General features: G+C 32.8%; 1 protein-coding gene across 4 annotated transcripts; it reads right to left on the minus strand.

Annotated features, from left to right (window-relative positions):
* Positions 1-10,577: 10,577 nt before the first annotated feature.
* On the minus strand, positions 10,578-15,446 carry LOC108214483 (pyruvate kinase isozyme G, chloroplastic). Of its 4 annotated transcripts, XR_010288289.1 has the most exons (11): positions 15,109-15,446; positions 14,433-15,023; positions 13,729-13,862; positions 13,504-13,614; positions 13,032-13,094; positions 12,752-12,935; positions 12,000-12,150; positions 11,724-11,796; positions 11,483-11,592; positions 11,235-11,370; positions 10,578-10,898 (listed from the first exon to the last, which is right to left on the minus strand). XR_010288289.1 is itself a non-coding variant. In XM_064086167.1 (7 exons), exons 4-7 carry the CDS (start codon positions 13,404-13,406, stop codon positions 12,073-12,075), a joined length of 384 nt encoding a protein of 127 aa, XP_063942237.1. In that variant the 5' UTR covers positions 13,407-13,614; positions 13,729-13,862; positions 14,433-15,023; positions 15,109-15,446; the 3' UTR covers positions 11,807-12,072. The 4 variants fall into 4 exon arrangements, 1 of the variants encoding a protein (XP_063942237.1); XR_010288288.1 differs by having other exon boundaries at positions 10,580-10,898; positions 13,032-13,614; XR_010288287.1 differs by lacking the exons at positions 13,729-13,862; positions 14,433-15,023; positions 15,109-15,446 and having other exon boundaries at positions 10,582-10,898; positions 12,752-12,901; positions 13,314-13,703.
* Positions 15,447-19,450: the final 4,004 nt, after the last annotated feature.

Genomic DNA, 19,450 nt, shown 5'->3' on the forward strand with positions numbered 1-19,450 from the left:
GATGAACCAACAAACATGTTAAATCTTGTGTTAATCAGTCAAACATATTTTATCTTCAAATTAAAGCTGCTTGTACGAGCCACATCAGTAAAGCTTGTAACTTTGAGTACCATCCAATAACAAGCCGAGTTCAAATTCGCCACACCAGTGAAGTCTGCAGCTCTGGGAAACAAAGGATTTGTTTCTTCACTTTCTGGTTTGAGCTGGACCATGACCAAACACACAAATTGATGTCTTTGATGTCACCTTTAGCTTTTTCTCCGAGTACCTCCTTGCCACAGAATGTCCCAAGATGGAAAAATGTGTGTAAAGAAATACCCTTAAGGAGTGGGAAATGAGGCTAATTCAGATGTTGATTTTTATCTGTTAGAAGAATTAAACCAGGATATGCCATCTGCTAGTTGAGATGTTGTTCCAGGTTATAGCGGCAATGGGCAGTCATTAGGAATTCACCTTAAAAAAAGAAGACGAGAAGGATTATATATTAATGAAACTAAAAGAAATATCCCTTGCACGTCATCATTCAAGTGTTGAAAATACGAATACTGTAAATGATGTGAGCATGGAGCAGAGCAGCATTCCTGAAGGAGCAGAGATATCAAGAGAGAAGGTTGAACCTGATACATACCTCGTATGACTATTCTGATGTCACAAGTCAGGTATCTTATGTTATTATTGTCTAGTATCTGCTATCTTATATCAATTGTTATATCTATTAATCCTTTTGGTGTTCATTTGCAGATGATGAAACAGCTAGAAGAGCTAGAGGATTAATACATGATGAAACATCTTTTAATCCTCGTATCCATAGTATCAACTCAAATCCTACTGAATTCTACCAGGCTACCTATTACTCTTTGTATTTGAGCATGACTTGTATCGGGTGAATAGATATCATGTTAATCATATCTTTATGGCTTTATAAGATACATACATCATTAGCACAACCCTTCTCTCTTGCATTTTGTTGCCAACAGATAATCAAGAATTGATTGCCTTATTCTGTTCCACTTTAGGCGATACTAGTGCGTTCAAGACTCGAGCAATCAATAGGCTCAGAATTTTTTGATTCATGTGCTTTCAAATTATACATATCTCGTATTGAGATTGAATCAATTTATTCGGTTTTGCTTGCAGCCTGCACTGGTTTCTGAAATCTTGTCAGCTTTGTTCATTCTTTCAAATCAGCATTTTCTTTAAGTAGGTCAGGTATGGAGCACATTAAGAATTACTATTAAATCCAAAGCTTCAAAGGATTAGATCAAATTAAGTAGGTCTGCACTAACTTCACAATCGAACTGTGGAACACAATTTACTTCCTAGCACTAGCACACCTTTACTAGACATTTAAATTGGTCAAATTAAACCAATCGTTTTTATCTCTTATAATGCCTTCTCTTTTATCCTCCACCAATGTCCCTTCAATGCTAGTATTTGGTAAATTGTCCTTATCATTATGGATAATTCAAGGCACTTGAAACATTTTCAATGCCATATATAAACAACTGTCATCCTGTTTCTCTTGATTTTCATCTCAAAAAGTTATTAGTCTTAATGTTCTGCTAACCCAACAATTACATTGGCTAAGCTTAAATGTCAGAAAAATGTTGACACACAGGGGACCAGAGATGGAGTCAGAGTATAAAGCCGAAAACATTAGCCAAACCAGCTTATTAGTTACTCAACTAGTCAACTTCTTATTAATTTTCTGCCCCTTGTTCTTTTACTGTGTTTTAGGATAGGCTGGATGGACAGGCAGAGGTTTTGCTTGATCAGTATGAACTCAGTGAGGATGGAACAGTAGCATTAATTAGTGAGGATGGAACAAAATAGAAGTTGCAATAACCATAGGCATTTGCTGCTGATTTTATTAATGATATGTTTGCTTTGTTACAGGTCAAGTTCTCAAACATGAAGGACTAATGATATGATAGCAAAGGTTTTTTCTATTGTCATTCCCCAGCTCCCAAGTAAGCCGAAGATTTGAAATTCATTTTGTAATGATTTTTTGCTACAATATAGTCGTACATCAAGTTTTTTCTGCGTTCTTCATCCAATACAATAATGAGTTACATTATACTAATAAGAGAAGTTTTAGAACAATAGTATAAATCGAAGCAATTAACAAAGATGTGTTCTAATTTATTATAATTTATTAATTTGTGTACACATATAGATATATTCATCGGTTTAATTAATTGCAAATGTAATATGATATTTTATCATATGCTACATATTTAATTAATGAATATGTTTTGACTGTTCAACCGATCTATATTATTAGAGGATAGGAAGCGTTTTATTGCACATACTATTGACAATTTTGCTCATGATTAAAAATAGAAGAAAAATATGTGCATAACTAATTTTGCATGACGCCATCATATTTATTGTAAACATGAGATTTTATTATAATATATAACCTTCTTGCATATTATATGAATTGAGAAAAGAAAACTTATCAAGGTTTTAAATTATATAGAAATATATTTCAATATTTTTAATCATGATTTATAGTCCAATTTTTCAGTTTTATCTTTATATTAGCATTAAATTGAAATGTTACAATATAAAATTTACTATAAATATTACTTTTTAATTGTTAATATATTTTTAGAGGGTCGTTACATAGCGTGACTTCTCAACAAATCATTAATCAATATATTTATATAAAGGAGAAGAGATAGGTATAAATATAAAAATACAAATTTTTTTTTTTAATTTTGAATATATTGAATCATCATATACTTATATAAAGCAGAGGGGCGTGCAGGTGGTGCCTCTCAAATAGTTTCATTATATATATATATATATATATATATATATATATATATATATATATATTACCTTTCTAATTTTGAATATATTGAAAGAAAATTTCAAAAATGTCTTTTTCAGTATTGAAAATACCGTTTTTCGGTTTCAAAAATTATTGGGAGGCAATTTCAAAATATAATATTGGTAAGTTTTATTTTTCTAATTTTTTGAAACTTCTGAAATCTATTTGAAATTATTGGAAAGATTTTTGAATTATAATAGTTGGACAGTTTCAAATTATAATATTAGCAAGTTCTATTTTTCTAATTTTCTTAAACATCTAAAATTTATTCGAAATTATGGGGCAGGAAGTTTTATATTATAATATTTACTAGTTGATAACCCGTGCCATGCACGGGTTTAAATAAAATTTTAAAATTTGTTATTTATTGGAAGAATAATGTCTTTTTTAATTACATTATCATATTTTTTATTATATTTATTTAAATTATTGTTTTTAAATGATATTTAAATTATTATTATTTAATATAAGACTTTCTATATATTAAAATTTGATCCTACTTTAAAAAAAATTTATAACAATATGGGTCCCTGTTGTATGGAGTCCACAAAATAAAAGTATTGGAGTTCAAAATTATATAAAAATAATCTACTCGTTTCAATTTTAATTTTTTTAGTCTACAATATTTGTAAACATTTGACAATTTGCAGGTTATGTTCTACAATATAATCGTTGCAATCAAAATACAAAACAATTATTTTATAAATCACTAAACACTATATATGTTCTAAAATATAACTCATAAGTAGAATAATGATCTTAATGTTGAAAGATGTTAATGATTAATTAATAGTTATATATTTTAAACTACTTAAAGATGGTAAATTATATATAAAATTTGAATAATTAAAGATATTATCTATAATTAAACTAAAAGATTATGACTGGTACTTACTGCGGCTTAAATGCGGGACTTTATGGAACTTAACTCTAACAGTATGTTTTATTTTAGTAAAATTACTATGTTGTTTGATGATTTTTAAATTGTGAAAATAATATTCAAGATCAACACATATAAGTTCGTTTATAGCATCTTTAATCTTGAACAAAAAATCAAAATTTTAAGTAGCAATTATTTTATTCATTTAATAGGCAAACATTATATATAATTCTATTTGGAGTTTTTGTAGATCTAACAGGTGTTGTAGTTATTTGATAAACTAATATTATAGTTTGACAAAATTAGTTAACTTTCCAAAAGTTATGTGATATCAAATATTTTAGAGTTTCGGTTCTTTTATTATATACTGCAATATGGACAATGACTTTATTTTCCTTGAATTCACCATCTTATTCATCTTTTTCACAATCTTTTGAAAAACGGGTTAATTATCAAATTGGGCACTCGCTTCACACCAATATATCATCCGGACCACTCTCAAAATTTCGGTCTCATTTAAAACACCGTTTTCAAAAACTATATCAGTCTTAAAAATAAAATGTTAAATTCAAAAACAAATCGATAGTTTGAGAAGTGTTACTCATGGGGATCTAACACAGTAGGCTATAGAGATTATGTAGGTACGATTAATTGAATTTTCGAGTCCAAAAATTAGGTTAAATTGATGGTGGGAGAGATGGGTTATGAAAAACCCTAATAATCCATATAGCGCCATTTTTTGGACGCGGAAATTCAATTAATCGTACCTACATAATCTCTATTGCCAACTGTGTTAGATCTCTTTGAGTAACACTTGTAAAACTGTTGATTTGTTTTCGAATTTACCTTTTTATTTTTAAGGCTGATACAATTTTTAAACACGGTGTTTCAAATGAGTTCGGAAATTTGAGAGTGACCCATATGATATATTGGTGTGAAGTGAGTGCCCAATTTGAAAATTAACCCTTTGAAAAACACTGAATGATAATAATAATTATTATTAAAAAATATATATGACCAAGTTTTTTGGTACTTTGACATCAATATTGAATTTTGTTTATTTTAATTCTGAAATAAGATAGAAATTTTATAGATTTATTTTGTAAATTAAATTGCATAAGTTTTAAAAATTAAAACGAATATTTGGCGTATGTCTAGAGTTTCGGTTTTTTTATTATATGTTGCAATATGGACAATGGCTTCTTTTCCTTTGAGTTTCTATTTGTCAAGTCACTGGTACCACCACCTTATTCAACTTTATTGCAATCTTCTAGAAAAACACTGAATGATAATAATTATTATTATTAAAAAATATATGATCTATTTTAATCTGAAATATGATAAAAAAAATTTAAATTTATTTCGTAAATTAAATTGTATGAGTTTTAAAGAGTAAAACGAATAATTTCGTTGACATTATTATTCTATTGATAGGATATTATATTAATATAAATATGAACTTCTTATTTATTTGAACTTTGAAGCATGATAAAAGATTTATAGAGGTTTTCCGCATATTAAATTTTCTGAGTTTTAAAAAATTAAAACAAATTATTTTGCTGGTAATATATTTTTATTATATTTTTATTAGTGAGATAATTGTTATAATACAAAATTCTGTCAAATATAGAAGTTTTTCGATAATAGTAATAATTGTTAAATAAAAAATAATATGATGATAACCAAATTTGATATGAATTTTATAGAACTGTTTCATAAATTAAATTGTTAGCGATTTAACTGTGCGAATAGGATAAATGTTATATTATAAAATCCTAAACACCATAAAAGTTTTTAAATAGTAGTATAATAATCTTAACCAATATTGAAATTTTTAATAATAAAATCTGAATCAATATAGAAGTCTTTTCATAATTATATAATAATAATTATAAAATCTTAAAAATGTATATTAATAAGTATAAAATTCTCACAATATGAAAATCTTTTCATAATTTTATATTGATTATTGTTACTAAATAAAAATTTATATAACATTGTCCTAATCAATATTGAAGTTTTTAATAATAAAATTCTAATCACTACAGTAGTCTTTCACTGTCCTAATGAATATTGATGTCCTTAATAATAAAATTCTATTGAATATAGAAGTCTTTTGATAATAGTAGAATAATGATTATAAAATCCTAATCAATATGAAAGTGACCAAATTAAATCCTAATCAATATGAAAGTGACCAAATTTTGATATCTTTGGTAGCGATGTTCTACTGAAATATGGTTTCGCTTATTAATAAGGGATAATTAATTTATAGGTCCTTGAACTTTGGCCCATTTTTGATTCGCGTCCTTGAACTAAGTTTGTCAACATGCGCATCCTTAAACTTTGTAAATTTTCAACTCAGGTCCCTCCGTCAGTTTTTAACTAACGGACGTTATCTTAAATTTGGGGGTTTTTGATTCGTTGATGGATTGATGAAACTGATGGCATGGGAAGTTTCGGGAGGTCAAACTGAAGAGATTCATGTAGGTTTCGATGGCGGAGGATTGCCAAAATGGTAGCCGGAATCAATGGCCATTTTCCGGCCGCCGGAGAGATTGTCACCATTCTGGCAATCCTCCGCCATCGAAACCTACATGAATGTCTTCGGTTTGACCTCCCGAAGATTCATATACCATCACTTTCATCAATTCATCATCGAATCGAAAACCCCCAAATTCAAAACCCTAATTCACTAACTTCCGTTAGTCAAAAACTGACAGAGGGACATGAATTGGAAATTTACAAAGTTTGAGGATGCGCATATTGACAAACTTAGTTCAAGGACGCGAACCAAAAATGGACCAAAGTTAAAGGACATATGAATTAATTATCCCTATTAATAAAGGGTATTTATTCTTCTTGTCAATATTTTGGGAAGGCATAAATTTACCAATTACTCTGGGGTTCATCGAGTAACACAGAGAGCTAACCCTAGATAACCAGTATCATTCATGTCTTCGAGCAGATCAGCCAACACATACACTTTGAATTCTCACTACATCCAACACATTGTGGTAGAATCATGTATGCCAATGTTCAAAAATCTCGTTCTTGATCTCGACAAAGTCCAATATACTTGTTGGTCCATTCTTTTTCGTGACACTGCTCGAACTCATAATCTTCTCCATCATATTGATCCTTCTGTTCCTGGTCCAATACTCTCTACTGCTATCATCCTACTCAGTAAACGTGATGACGTCAGTCAAGACGCGCTCGTTCTCACGTGGATTTATGCCACCATCTCTCCTTGTTTGCTTGCTAGGTTGCTCACTAGAAATTGTACTACAGCCATGGATGCATGGGCATGTTTACGCGATATGTGTCAACAACATGTCCCGAAGAAGAGAAGGTTGATGAGTAATAGTCAGGTGGATATAAAAGAAAAATTGGTAGAGTCATGTGTGTCAAGATTTAAGAATGTGGTTCTTGATCTTTACAGAATCCAATTCACTTGTTGGTCTAGTCTTTTTCGTGATACTGCTAGGGATCATAATCTTCTCCATCGGATTGATCCAAGTTTTGGTACCCCGCCTAATGTTAGTACTGATCATGACATGATAATTCAAGATGCTGTTGTTGTTGCATGGATATATGCCACCATCTCTCCTTATTTACTTGCAAGATTACTGACTCAGAAATCATCGACTTGTGCAATGGATGTTTGGGCACGTCTCCAAGATATGTGTCAACAACATGAGACCGCCATGGAGAAGAAAAGGTCCTTTCAATTTTATTTAAATGAATTAAATCGGGGTTTGGGGAATACTACTAGTGATGATGATGGTACTGTTGATTTAATAAGCAAGTTACCGGATGATGTGCTCGTCTACATGCTATCTTTAGTCAATGATATGAAAATAGTGGGAAGAACCAGCCTTCTTTCCAAGAGGTGGACTCATGTGTGGACTAACCTCATGGATCTAGATTTCAGTGATCCGGTAACTGCTGCCACTCTAAAAGACTGTCGGATGCTTTCTGATATGTATATATTTGCTGACAGGGTTTTTGTTGATTGGGTTAACCGGGTTATAAGGGCAAATCGAGCTCCATATCTCAATACCTTCCGGATATGTTTTCCCCTCCATAGTTCTTATGCTGTTTATTTTCAGAACTGGATCAATTTTGCCTTTGGTAAAGAGGTTCGCAATTTGGTTCTTGTATTTGGATACTATGCTTATCCAAATATCAATTTCCTAAACATATTTACCAGTGATCCTGCCTTGATCCTCAATACTACACTTAAAACTCTTTACTTGGAATCAGTGAGTATAAAAGGACCTCTGCTTCAGTGGGTTTTAACTAATTGTCTCAATCTTCAACGTCTGTCTGTTCATGGCTGCAGGGCCAGTCCAGATGACGCTGCCTCTTCCAAACACCACCAAAGACTCATGGTCTCGTCCCTTACAGTCAAACATGTGGAGTTTGTTTGCTGCTTAAAGTTACTCAACATTAAAACGCTTCATCTATCTGCTCCAAATCTTACTTCCATTGTAGTTAATGATAATGAAGTTGATGTGGAGTATCATAGTATTCCATCGCTTGTGGATGCTACTTTTGGAGGGTCATATTTTCCTCACTTGGATACCTTATGTAGCTTTTCTTCGCAGCTTGAAAAACTGTCCATTGAGTGGTGCAAGGTTAGTTCGCTGCATGCTGTAGTGTATGTGTTGCTAATTGGTTAGTTGCATGATAATTTTCTTGCTCAGACAAGATTACTTGTGTCTGTGAACAACCTTGATGCTTTTGATCCATTTTTATTTTGTAGGTATATACCCTGCAGTTACTGGATTTCCGATTTTTGTTAATGTTAAGCAATTGGAGATTGTAGTTGGGCTTGGCTCTCCGGATCATAGCCTTAATATGTCAACCTCCTTGATAGAGGCGTGTCCTTTGTTGCATACATTCAAGTTGAAGGTTGGATGCACCTTTCATATACAATTTTAAATATGATAATTATTTTTGCTATTTACTGATTAGATTCTCTCAATTCTCAGTTAATACATCGCGTATGATATTCAATTGAATTTTTTTCAATATTTGTTTTAAGCCGTCTATACCCTAGGCTCCTCTTACAAGTATTCTCTGGATTCCTTGGAACCTGTGAATTCGAATCCCCTGTACTTTAGCACCTTCTGTTATCATCAGTTGTTGTGTTTTACTCTTGAACTTGTTTGAATGTTGCACTTTTCCCTTGAAGTTGGCATGACAGGCAGATATGACTTGAATTTATGTTGATTTACAGATGAATGCATTTGCTACTCAGATGCAATGGCTCTCGGAGTATGCTCAAAAAAATGTAATGTGTCTGCATCAGCACCTTAAGACTGTAGAGTATGCTGGATTTGCTGGATCTGCATCTGCTGCCGAGCTTGCAATTTGTCTCATTCAATATGCTCCTATGCTCCGGAGGTTCATTTTTGATACTCGTCAAACTGGATATTTTGGACTACCGCCAGAACTTAGTACTTCTGGTACTAAATATCAAATGGCTAGTGCGAGGCATTCAGCATGGCTTGCAAAACGAATTCAATTAACCAGTGGTCATGTCGATGTGGTGATTCTTAATTGAGTTTTACTCTGTTTCTGCTTTCAGTCAATTTTGAATTTCATAAGAAAATCTATCATTTATGCCTTCTGATTTATGAAGACTGTAATTTTGATTAAAAGAATGGCACGCACTACAGGTAAGTTGTAAACGTTAGATCATTTCTGCTACTTTGAATAGACAAAAGTTGACAGTTGGTAAAATTTACGTTTTCCTGAATTTTCGTTGCAGATTTTGACATTTAGTATCATCTCATACCATTGCATCACAATTAACATCATATATTCCGTGGACAATATTTGCCGCGAACGGTGTGGTTTTCTCTAAAACAGTAAACCGAGCCCACAAAACAAGTGTTGTGTTGTATACTGGACTTGTGTGCTCTGTCTTGTATCCTTTGAATGTATGAGACTTAGTTTTACCAGGAACAACAGTCTTAGAACTTAGAAGTATGCACCAACTGCCAGATAGATCCAGGTTGTGCTGCTTTTTTTGAGTTGACACATCGTGACTTCATATATTGTTAGCCAATTTAGCAGAAAGATAAGTATAGAAATAAGTAGTAATAACTATATTCAGAGAAAAACCCGGAATCAAACAATATTGAGTTCAGATTGCACTTGGATATGTATATTTGATTGATCTGATTAGTACCAGTCATGCTTGGATGTGTAATACTTGCTATTAAAGTATCAGCTTCATACTCAGGGAATGAAGGCGGGATGTGATCAACTGGTTCATCTCCAGGACCAATGTTTGTGAGTGGTTTACCACAGAGTCCAGCGTTCCCCTCATACGTGGAAATATCAAATCCCTGGAGTTGAGTACCAGATGGTATTCTTCCCGAGAAGTTATTGTCTCACAGATCTAAATATGCAAGAAAATTTAGTCCAGACATGCTTTGAGGAATTTCACCTGAAAAGTTGTTTGTGGTTGTGGACAAGTCTATGAATTCTAAAACTTTCAGTTGGCCAATTTCCAGTGGAACATTCCCGTAAAACCTGTTTCTTGACAAGTTCAATCCCCTGAGTTCTTGAAGTCTGCCTATCCCTCTGGGAATTTCTCCAGTAAGTTGATTGGTTGACAGATCGATCATCTTCAGATATGCAAAATTTCTTCCATAAGAAAGCTCCTGCCCTTTTCATCTGGCCGAAACATCATCAGTGTAACTAATTAACTATCATAAATTGAATCTGCACTCAATACCAGAAATTCGTTTGCCGGCTTTTAATTTTCAATTTCTACCGATAATCATTTTTTGCCCACCGATAATCACATTTTAGTGGAAAATCTTCAATATAGTTTATTAGTATATAACTAGCACTAGTGCTCGTGCAAGGCACGGGCCTGGTATGAAACTATGAATCACTTAATTTTACAAAGAGACACAAAAATGCTCAGTAGACGGGGTGTCGTATAAAATGGGAGAGAATGTATACTGCGTAAAAATACTGATCGACAAAGAAAGGAAAAAAGCTAATTCAAGTGATACATGCAGTAGACAAGTCTATGTCTCATGAAATAGGAATTAGTGGAAAGAAACTCTGGAAATTATCAGGCCATACGATCCGATTCTTTTCAGACGACTTGAGACTTCTCATTCTTAGGTACTAAAGGATAGGATCCTTGACCTGTCAAAAAAAAAAAGGGAAATTAAGTCTCTACAAAAGAGTCGTTTAAGATTACTTTTGTTCCATAAATCAGGTTGATTGGTCATTAATGTAATAAAAATATGTGATTTTATTGTTATGTTCCCATTCTGCTCTGCACCGAAAGCTCTTATCCTGAGGCTTAAGGGTAGATACATATAAATAATGAAAATGGGGGATATACAGGCAAAAATTTGAAATCATAAAATGATAATTTTTGGGTGTGTATATATGGAGTATTAATCTTAACATTGAACCTCTTTAATGGCTGATGACAATTAACTAAATATAAAAACACAGTCATGGTTGGAAGCTTACAGCACTTTCCTGGACCGCTTGCTTTGAGACGACGACTTGCTACACATGATTGCATCAAACTAACTGCAATTGTCACGATTTCCATTGGTTCTGCCAAATTCTATTACTTGTGCAAAACTCTTTTAGAAGCTGCTGCCTGCATGATTAAAAGAAGTCAGATTACAGGATTTTGGGTCACTAAACATAGAAAATCAGAAAGCAAAACATCTTTTACTTGGTAATTTAAGGCAGTTGTTGACCAGACAAACCTGAGCTCTGCTTTTGGGGATTCCATGCTCTTTCATCTTTACAACAGTATGGTCACTCTTGACGGATCCGTTTTGATAGGCATCAGACTTGCCTATCATGCAAGTTAGATCTGATCAAATGGAGCGAACTCCGTCACAAGTAGACAAGTTCCTCTGTTTGCTTTTAGGTTACCATTACATACTTAAAGTATTGAATCATTTATTTCAAATTAGAATAGTAATTATTTGATCAAATACGTACCAATTGTCTGAAGTTCTGAGTGGTTCAGCTTCCTTTGCGGCTCGTCCAGCTCCTATCGACATAATTTGAAAATCTGTTTACAGGATAATTAAAGAAACTTGCATTTATAATGTGCCGAAAGAACTTCCACCATCTCATTCCTTGACTTCATGCAATTTTTTCTCATTCAGATCAGAATGGATCAACGCTTGCCTCAGAAATAAAAGGAATATGTAAACATCGACCAACAAATCTGATTCATGCACTGAAAGTAATTTTAATGCTAAGTTCTCATACCAAGTCTTTTATTGCTTTGAGCTTCAACGAAGCCTTCTTTTGTCATCTTATCAATTAGCTTAGGCACAGCGGTCTAGTTGATTTCTCCTTCGAGCTTGTTGTGAAGCTTGGAACCAGTAATGTGGTCCATTGGGAGGGCATGATAAAGTGCCTGCAAGTGATTGTAAGAGAATTGAGCAATATTTCTATAAAGGATAGGTGACATCACATTATGTTTATCATTACAAATTAACTCGCACACAAATATTCGATAAAACATATTTCTACTCTTACAGGAAAACTAATACAAATACATATGAGAGCTGCAATTATAAAGAGAATTACAAATAAGAATAATTTATGCATTCTTCTCGGTCTTATTTTCTATCTTGACTCACATATGTGGGTAAAATTGAAAAACTTGCAAAAACTCATAAACCAGGACTTACAGGAGCTTTTAGAAAAAGGATGCAAGAGCTTTTAGTAGAGAAGACAATAAGCTAAATAATACATAAACAAGAACAGTAGCTAATTAGTTATTTACTTATCTTCCAAATAAACCTATCCTCCAGATAATTAGGACATATTTATAAAATTAAGAAATTCCTTGTATGATAAAAGATCACAAATAGAAGAAATCCAGTAACACACAATACGGTAGCTTTTATTATATTGGTCTTCTATTGTATTGGCCTCCACTTGCATGAACAGGTCTAGCAATTTGACACAAAATAATGTACTTGCAACACGAAGATTCATACAAAATGACTTACTTTCCCATGGGCGGTTTCTCCAGAAAGAATAACTGCATCAGAACCCTCTTTAACAGCTATTGCAATGTCTAATACCTCAGCTCGCTTAGGTGTTGATGAACAATCATGATTTCTAACATATTTGTTGCCATTATAAAAGCTTTTCCCATACTACGATACAACCGAATAATCTCTCCATGAGGGACTAAAAAGTCAATTCCGGTATATTGAATGAAATCAGCAACATAGGTCACTCTATATGCTCACTTTTGGCCATTAAAAATAGCGACTGTATTTATACCTGCAATGAAGGAACCTCGTCACCTGGAAGCTCGACACCAAGATCTCCTCTAGCAACCATGGCCTGAAAGGAGCAACATAATACTACTTTTAGCGCATAATGTTAGGGATCTTAACATTTAGGGCAAACTATAACACAAAGGATCCAACATAATTTTGAATATCTTTTTTGAATCCGGTGATGAATTACATAAGTAAATTATTCATACATTTCCAGCGAAGGCCCAAATTTAACCAATTAACAGCTCAAAGGCCAATTTAAACAGATAAAAATATGATATACCCCATCAGATGCTGCAATGATAGATTGCAAGTTTGGTATGGAATCTGCACTTTTAATTTTTGAAATAACATGTATATCCACACCACAACCCATCAAAGAAATTAAAAAACATGAGTATAGTTAGAGCTCAAGTAGGATACATCAGTGCTATGATGACAGTTTGAGGTCATAATATCTAAAATAAATTTACTTTTTAAGTAGGCCTTCAATTCATGTACCACCTCAGCATCTTTAACAAAAGAAACTGCATAGAAGTCAATTTTATTGTCCACTCCAAACTTAATATCATCCCAGTCTTTTTCTGTTACAATGAACATCAGTAGAACAAGTTAGTATCATGTACAGCTATCACCCAAAGTTAAAAAGAAAAACATGTACATAGATATACAAATCATTTTGGGTGTAAAGGGCTAACAAGTAATGGATTGCAATGTAGCACTTTCCCCGCGGACATTTAGATGTCTTCTTGATTTGAGCTCGCTTCCATCAACAACTTCACACTTGACCAAATCTTCATCTTTGCACTTGACCACTAATGCATCATACCATCTACAACATAGAGCAGATGCAGTGACACACTAATACAATTAAAGTTAATCTATTTTCTTTCATAAAAATAACGGCAAAAATTGTCTAAATATTACATCAGGATCTTTAATGTTAATCGACAAAGTATTTTAACCTCCACGTACCAACTTATAAAGTAATATAGAGACTAATTTATAAAACCATAAGAAACACTGCTTATTAGAATTATGCTGCATTACACAATGCCAGATGATTAGCTGCTCAGCTCGGTGCCTGCTTACAATATTGTTACAAAGGTGCTATTTGGATCATGAGATTTAAATCCTGATAACAAGAATAGGAATGAGTTTGCACTACAAAATGTATTTCTTATTCCCATTCTCATTTACGGGGTCAAATCCCATGATCCAAGTGGCCTGCATGCTTATGCTTCACATAGAAATCTGACATAGAAATCTGACTGACTAAAAGTAGAAAGCAATTTCAAGCATGTAGTATGGTTACGACACTAGAAAAATAATAATTGCAATGGTAACTCAGATTATACAGCTAATGGAAAGAAGATATAGGGCATTATGATTTATGACTTACCATCAACGAGAAGCATATCTCCGGCATCAACATCATTAGCAAAATCATCATAATTAACACTGACACAATCAGTAGTCCCGACCCCTCTTCTAATTGTAAATGTGAATTCTTGTCCAGGTAATAAAATTAATGGTTGACGCAAGGCACCACTCCTAACCTCTGGGGCATGATATAAGTTAAAGTCATAAGCTAGAATATGCATCATTATGGTATCTCTCTCGCTCCCTTTACAAAATGTCAGAGGGCCCAAGATGCACACTTAGAACTGGTAATTCACTAAACATAGTAGCATAGATATGATATATAGACTCACACTAAGAATGAGGCTAGTCGTGCAAAGTCGAAACGTTTGATTATCCTTCTTTTTTTTTGACAAATAGAACCTGTCTATACATATTTTAGGAAATGAATAAAACTTGCCTTGGCATTAAGCATGATTGCAACTTGTACATTGTTGGAAACGAAGACAGTAGAAGCAAATTCAACGCTTTTGCAGCTTTGAAGAGATCCAAAGCCAGGGTTTGCAAGTAAGCTCTATATCCTAAAACCTAAAAATTTGCAATTACTTTTACAACTCCACCAAACCCATTCCTATAAATTTATTGAAGACCACGGTCATACACTTTGCCAGTGAAGATAAGCACAGAAGTGACCATGTATAGATATGAGTTTGTACCTTCAGGTGGGAGAGGTAGGAGACGCAGATTAGCCCTTATCAAAAAGAAGGTGAGTGACGCACCCGGTGCACGGGAGGGGGAGGAGCAACCAAACAGAGATAGACATGTCGTTCATTGTATAATCTGAGAGACACTGAGATGAGAATTGAAGTTGGGACTCTGGAGTGAAGGGTTTTTACGGGGAGATGGCCAGGTCCGGAAGCAGGTCTGGAAGGATTAATATGTCCTTTATAATAGATAAATTTGTTCAAAGTTAAAATTTATGCAGGTTTGGAAGGACAAGTATGTTATTTCAAGTGAATAAATTTGTTCCGGCAAAAGACGTGTTTTCGTATAATAGATATACTAGATAGTGATTTACCTAGAAGATAATTTAATAATGCTAAAAATAAAATTAAAATATAAACTTTTTAATATCTTTTTAAAAAACAAATATAAATAATTATAAAAATAATACTTCTTAACAATAACGTGTTCTCGAAAATAAACACATAAAATTATGATATAACCATTTTAATTCTAATTTTGTCAAATAAAAATATAAATAGTCTTTTTTATAAATAAAGATATATTTTTTGATCTATCAAAAAAACAAAAATATATTTTTTGACACAGAAATTGTACCAGAAAGATGGTTGTATCCTAGGTAATTATGAATGTAAATATTTAATTAGAAATTTTGGTTTAAATTAAATATTCACGAATCAGCTCGAGTATCCCGATTGGGCCGGGATGGAGATCAAAAAATAATCCCCCATGGGGATCAGGCCGGGGATGGGAACTGGGTTTGGATTCGGGGATCAAGGTCGGTTATAGCGATCTCTGACCCAAAGTGACCCCATGCTCATCCCTAGTCCCAACTTTGGTAGGGACACGGAGACCAAGAAAAAGTTTAAAAAAATGAGGAAAGTTAGATGAAAAGTGGGTATAATGAAGATACTCATTTATATTTAATAATAAATTTGAGATAATGAAGGAAAATAGTGGATATAATAGTGTTTATATTATTATATAATGAAGATAGTGGAAGAAAGTAGTTGTATAATGGTGTTTTATAATATAAAAGTTTATTATTTTTTAAATGTATACAATTGATGAGAGTCATGAGACATACCAACAACAAAAATGTATACAGATAAATGGAAATAATGATTCATGCGTGACTTTCGATTACGTCTATACAGAATCGAGTACACAAGAGATACTGTCTTTATCCCATAATAATAGTCGCTTTGACTTTTTACACGTAATTTGAGGTGTAAAAAACATCCCTCTACATATTATTTTTCAATTTTTTTTTCTGAATAAAAAATATAGATGTTAAATTTTTATTCAGAAAAAAAAAATTAAAAATAATAAGTACAAGCATGTTTTTTTTACATCTCAAATGACGTGTAAAAAGTCAAAGCGACTCTTATTATGAGACAAAGGGAGTAGTAATATAACGATAATATACTACCTCCTTCCCTTTTTACTTGTCACTTTGACTTTTTGCACGTAATTTAAATTAAGTGAAAAACATAATTCCGCTTATTATTTTTTATTTTTTATTTTTGTGAATAAAAATATAAACTATAAACTTTAATTCAGAAAAAGAAAATTTTAAAAATAATAAGTAAAAGTATGTTTTTTAATCACCTTAAATTACGTGCAAAAAGTCAAAGTGACAAGTAAAAAGTGACGGAAGTAGTAATAAATACAATAATTACAACTGCGCTTATAAAGACTCAAATAATTACTCCGAGGTTCTGACAAGGACTCAAATTTCAATATTTTCAATAAATTAAATTAAACGGAGCCCTGACTTATTTTCCATTTTTCCATCTAAATTGTATTTTAACCAGTAATGCTCCAATGATTACACTAGCATAATGCCCCATAAAAACTAATAAACAATGAAAATAAATATACAGTACTCTAGCATATAACCACAGGGCCGGTTTTGAGGGAGTGCAACAAGTACAACAGCACAGGGCCCATGAAAATTTAGGGCCCCCAATCTATTACTACTTCTTTCTATCTTTTGTATACTCATGACAAATATAATATAATATTAATATCTCTTTAATTTTTACTATTATTTTATTTAAACACTAATTTAAGTCTCTTTAATTTTTACCATTATTTTTACCATTATTTAAATATAATATAATATTAATATCTCTTTAATTTTTATCATTATTTTTACCATTATTTAAGTCATATTTAAGTCTAACTACTTAAAAAAAACAATTTTTCAGTTGTAGTAGTCTAATTTTGTTTATGATATCATGTTATTTTAAATATTTTAAAATTTTGTTTTGTCATTTGGAAGGGCCTCATTCTTAAAGTCAGCACAGGACCTCAAAAAAGTCCCAAACGGCCCTGTATAACCACGGCTTCCTTTCATGTAGCTGAGGACGCCCGTAGGAGGGGCGACTCCTACGGGGAGTTTCCTGGTTTGGGTCGTCCGTGCGTGGGGCGCCCCTAACTGAGAAATTTCTGCTGCTTGGGTCGCCCGTTTTCAAAACAATTAGCTTGGTTAGTTTTGAAAACTTGAAAAAAAATTAATTGTTTTTGAAAAATGATTGAACGTATTAGTTAGTTTTGAAAGAGAGCCAAGATAATGTCATGAGTAGTAACTTTTTGTGTTCCGTGCTCTATGCCCTCTCTGCGTGAAAGGGTGCTTGTCTCAGATGTTGTCACTTCAAAACGCCTGTTGGATGATTACAATCGTGTTTTGTGCTCAAAACGTAACTTCAAATCGTGTCTTTTTAAGAAAATTTAAAACGTTCATTTCAAGTTGTATCTTTAAATTGTAGTTGAGATCATTTTTCAAGAAAATGACGTTGAAATCCATTTAATTTAAAATAATATTTTTTAGACCTTTTGTCGTGTGAAATTTTAATACTCTTTCCTTTACATCTCATCTGTTGTTTTTGAAAAAATTATTATACGCTATGTCTGATTTTTGTTATTGTAGTGAGACTCATTTTTTTTGTTTGTCATATTCTTCCTTTCTGATATTAAGTTACAAACTGATATTATTAACAGAATAATAGGAAGTGGTACAGCCCAAAAGATTAGTAGATTAATAGATTCACATACTTGCATGTTGTATCTATTATCAAGTCACACTAAAGAAACAATTTGCGTCTCCTTTTTAACTCTTTTGTATTTTATTTCTAGGATCGGAGTCCATTTTGGATTTTAGGTTGCAAGTTGAAAATCTAAATTATTATGCATCTTCAATATTGTTTATGATATGAAAATTAAAATGCCTATATCAACAGCCCAGTCATAAAAGCAACAAGTTTTCTAGCTAGCAGTTTTTTTAGGTTCTAGAGGTGCCGTGTCTCACTGGCAAAAAATGCAATTGTTAATATACATGTCAGGAGTAGTCTTGGTGACTTGAGGTTTCAGAATTCATACACTGGTAATCCAAACTACTGGCCTTGGCCACACTTCTTTTGGGTTATGGGCTTATGGCATAGCTCCATCTTGGGTACTCCCATCTGTTCAAATTTATACCTTCCAGGAACATTGGATTTGGCATAGGTCCATCTTTAGTACTCCCATGATCCCATCTGTTCGAATTTTTACCTTTTAGGAAGTACTTATTGTAATAGGCTCGTCGAGTAGCAGATAAGTACTTAATGAACTATTAACCTTTTTAAGCATGTTTAAAGTGGCTGATATCTAATGTCAGACTAAAATTTGGAGTTCTCCGCGAGTGTAGTTTTAAATTTATCTTTTGGACCGGGTCTCGTAAACATATTTGCTCTTAACAATTCTGCAGATCTCCAAAGAACATAGTAGTATTACGAGACTTATACAGATTTCATGCTTAGGGGCTTCCTCCTCGTCTCCTTCTAGAAATCTTAAAGCTAAAGCTGCCTCCGAGGAAGCTGTATTACGAGAAATACCAGAGGTGAGGATAATTTTATTATTCTCATAAGCTATTATATATTTTGGGAATGAGTTCAACTTTTAATACCTCAGGTCTCTGAAAATTAACGAATCTTGTTATACGCCAGCCATATTGCTAACTTATTTGCTATTTAGCATGGGAATTTTTTTATTTTTTTTTCCTGCTAATTGATTACAATGTGGGGAGTCGACCTCCCGCAAAAGGGTACAAGATCTCTACCACCACACCAACACCTTATTGGCAGCATGGGAAAAGTTTACGAACTCGGTGGACCAGATAATTATACCATTTCCTTTGACTGTTTACCTGTTTTCTTTGATTTACACTAATAAATTCAAGTGTGCTGCAGGCAGAGCTCATGTATGAGATGATCCGCAAATATCTTAAGTATGTGAATGTTCCATTCTCAATTGCCAAGATAAATGCATAAT

The sequence above is a fragment of the Daucus carota genome, chromosome 1, assembly GCF_001625215.2.
Source record: "Daucus carota subsp. sativus chromosome 1, DH1 v3.0, whole genome shotgun sequence".
NCBI lineage: Eukaryota > Viridiplantae > Streptophyta > Magnoliopsida > Apiales > Apiaceae > Daucus > Daucus carota.

Excerpts from the sequence above, each read along its gene's own strand:
- LOC108214483 (XM_064086167.1), bottom strand. The coding sequence starts at position 13,406 with ATGGGTTGTGGTGTGGATATACATGTTATTTCAAAAATTAAAAGTGCA. Across the intron at positions 13,095-13,313 it reads TCATTGCAGCATCTGATGGG|GCCATGGTTGCTAGAGGAGA; the intron begins GTATATCATATT and ends TGCTCCTTTCAG. Across the intron at positions 12,151-12,751 it reads GAGAAACCGCCCATGGGAAA|GCACTTTATCATGCCCTCCC; the intron begins GTAAGTCATTTT and ends AATCACTTGCAG.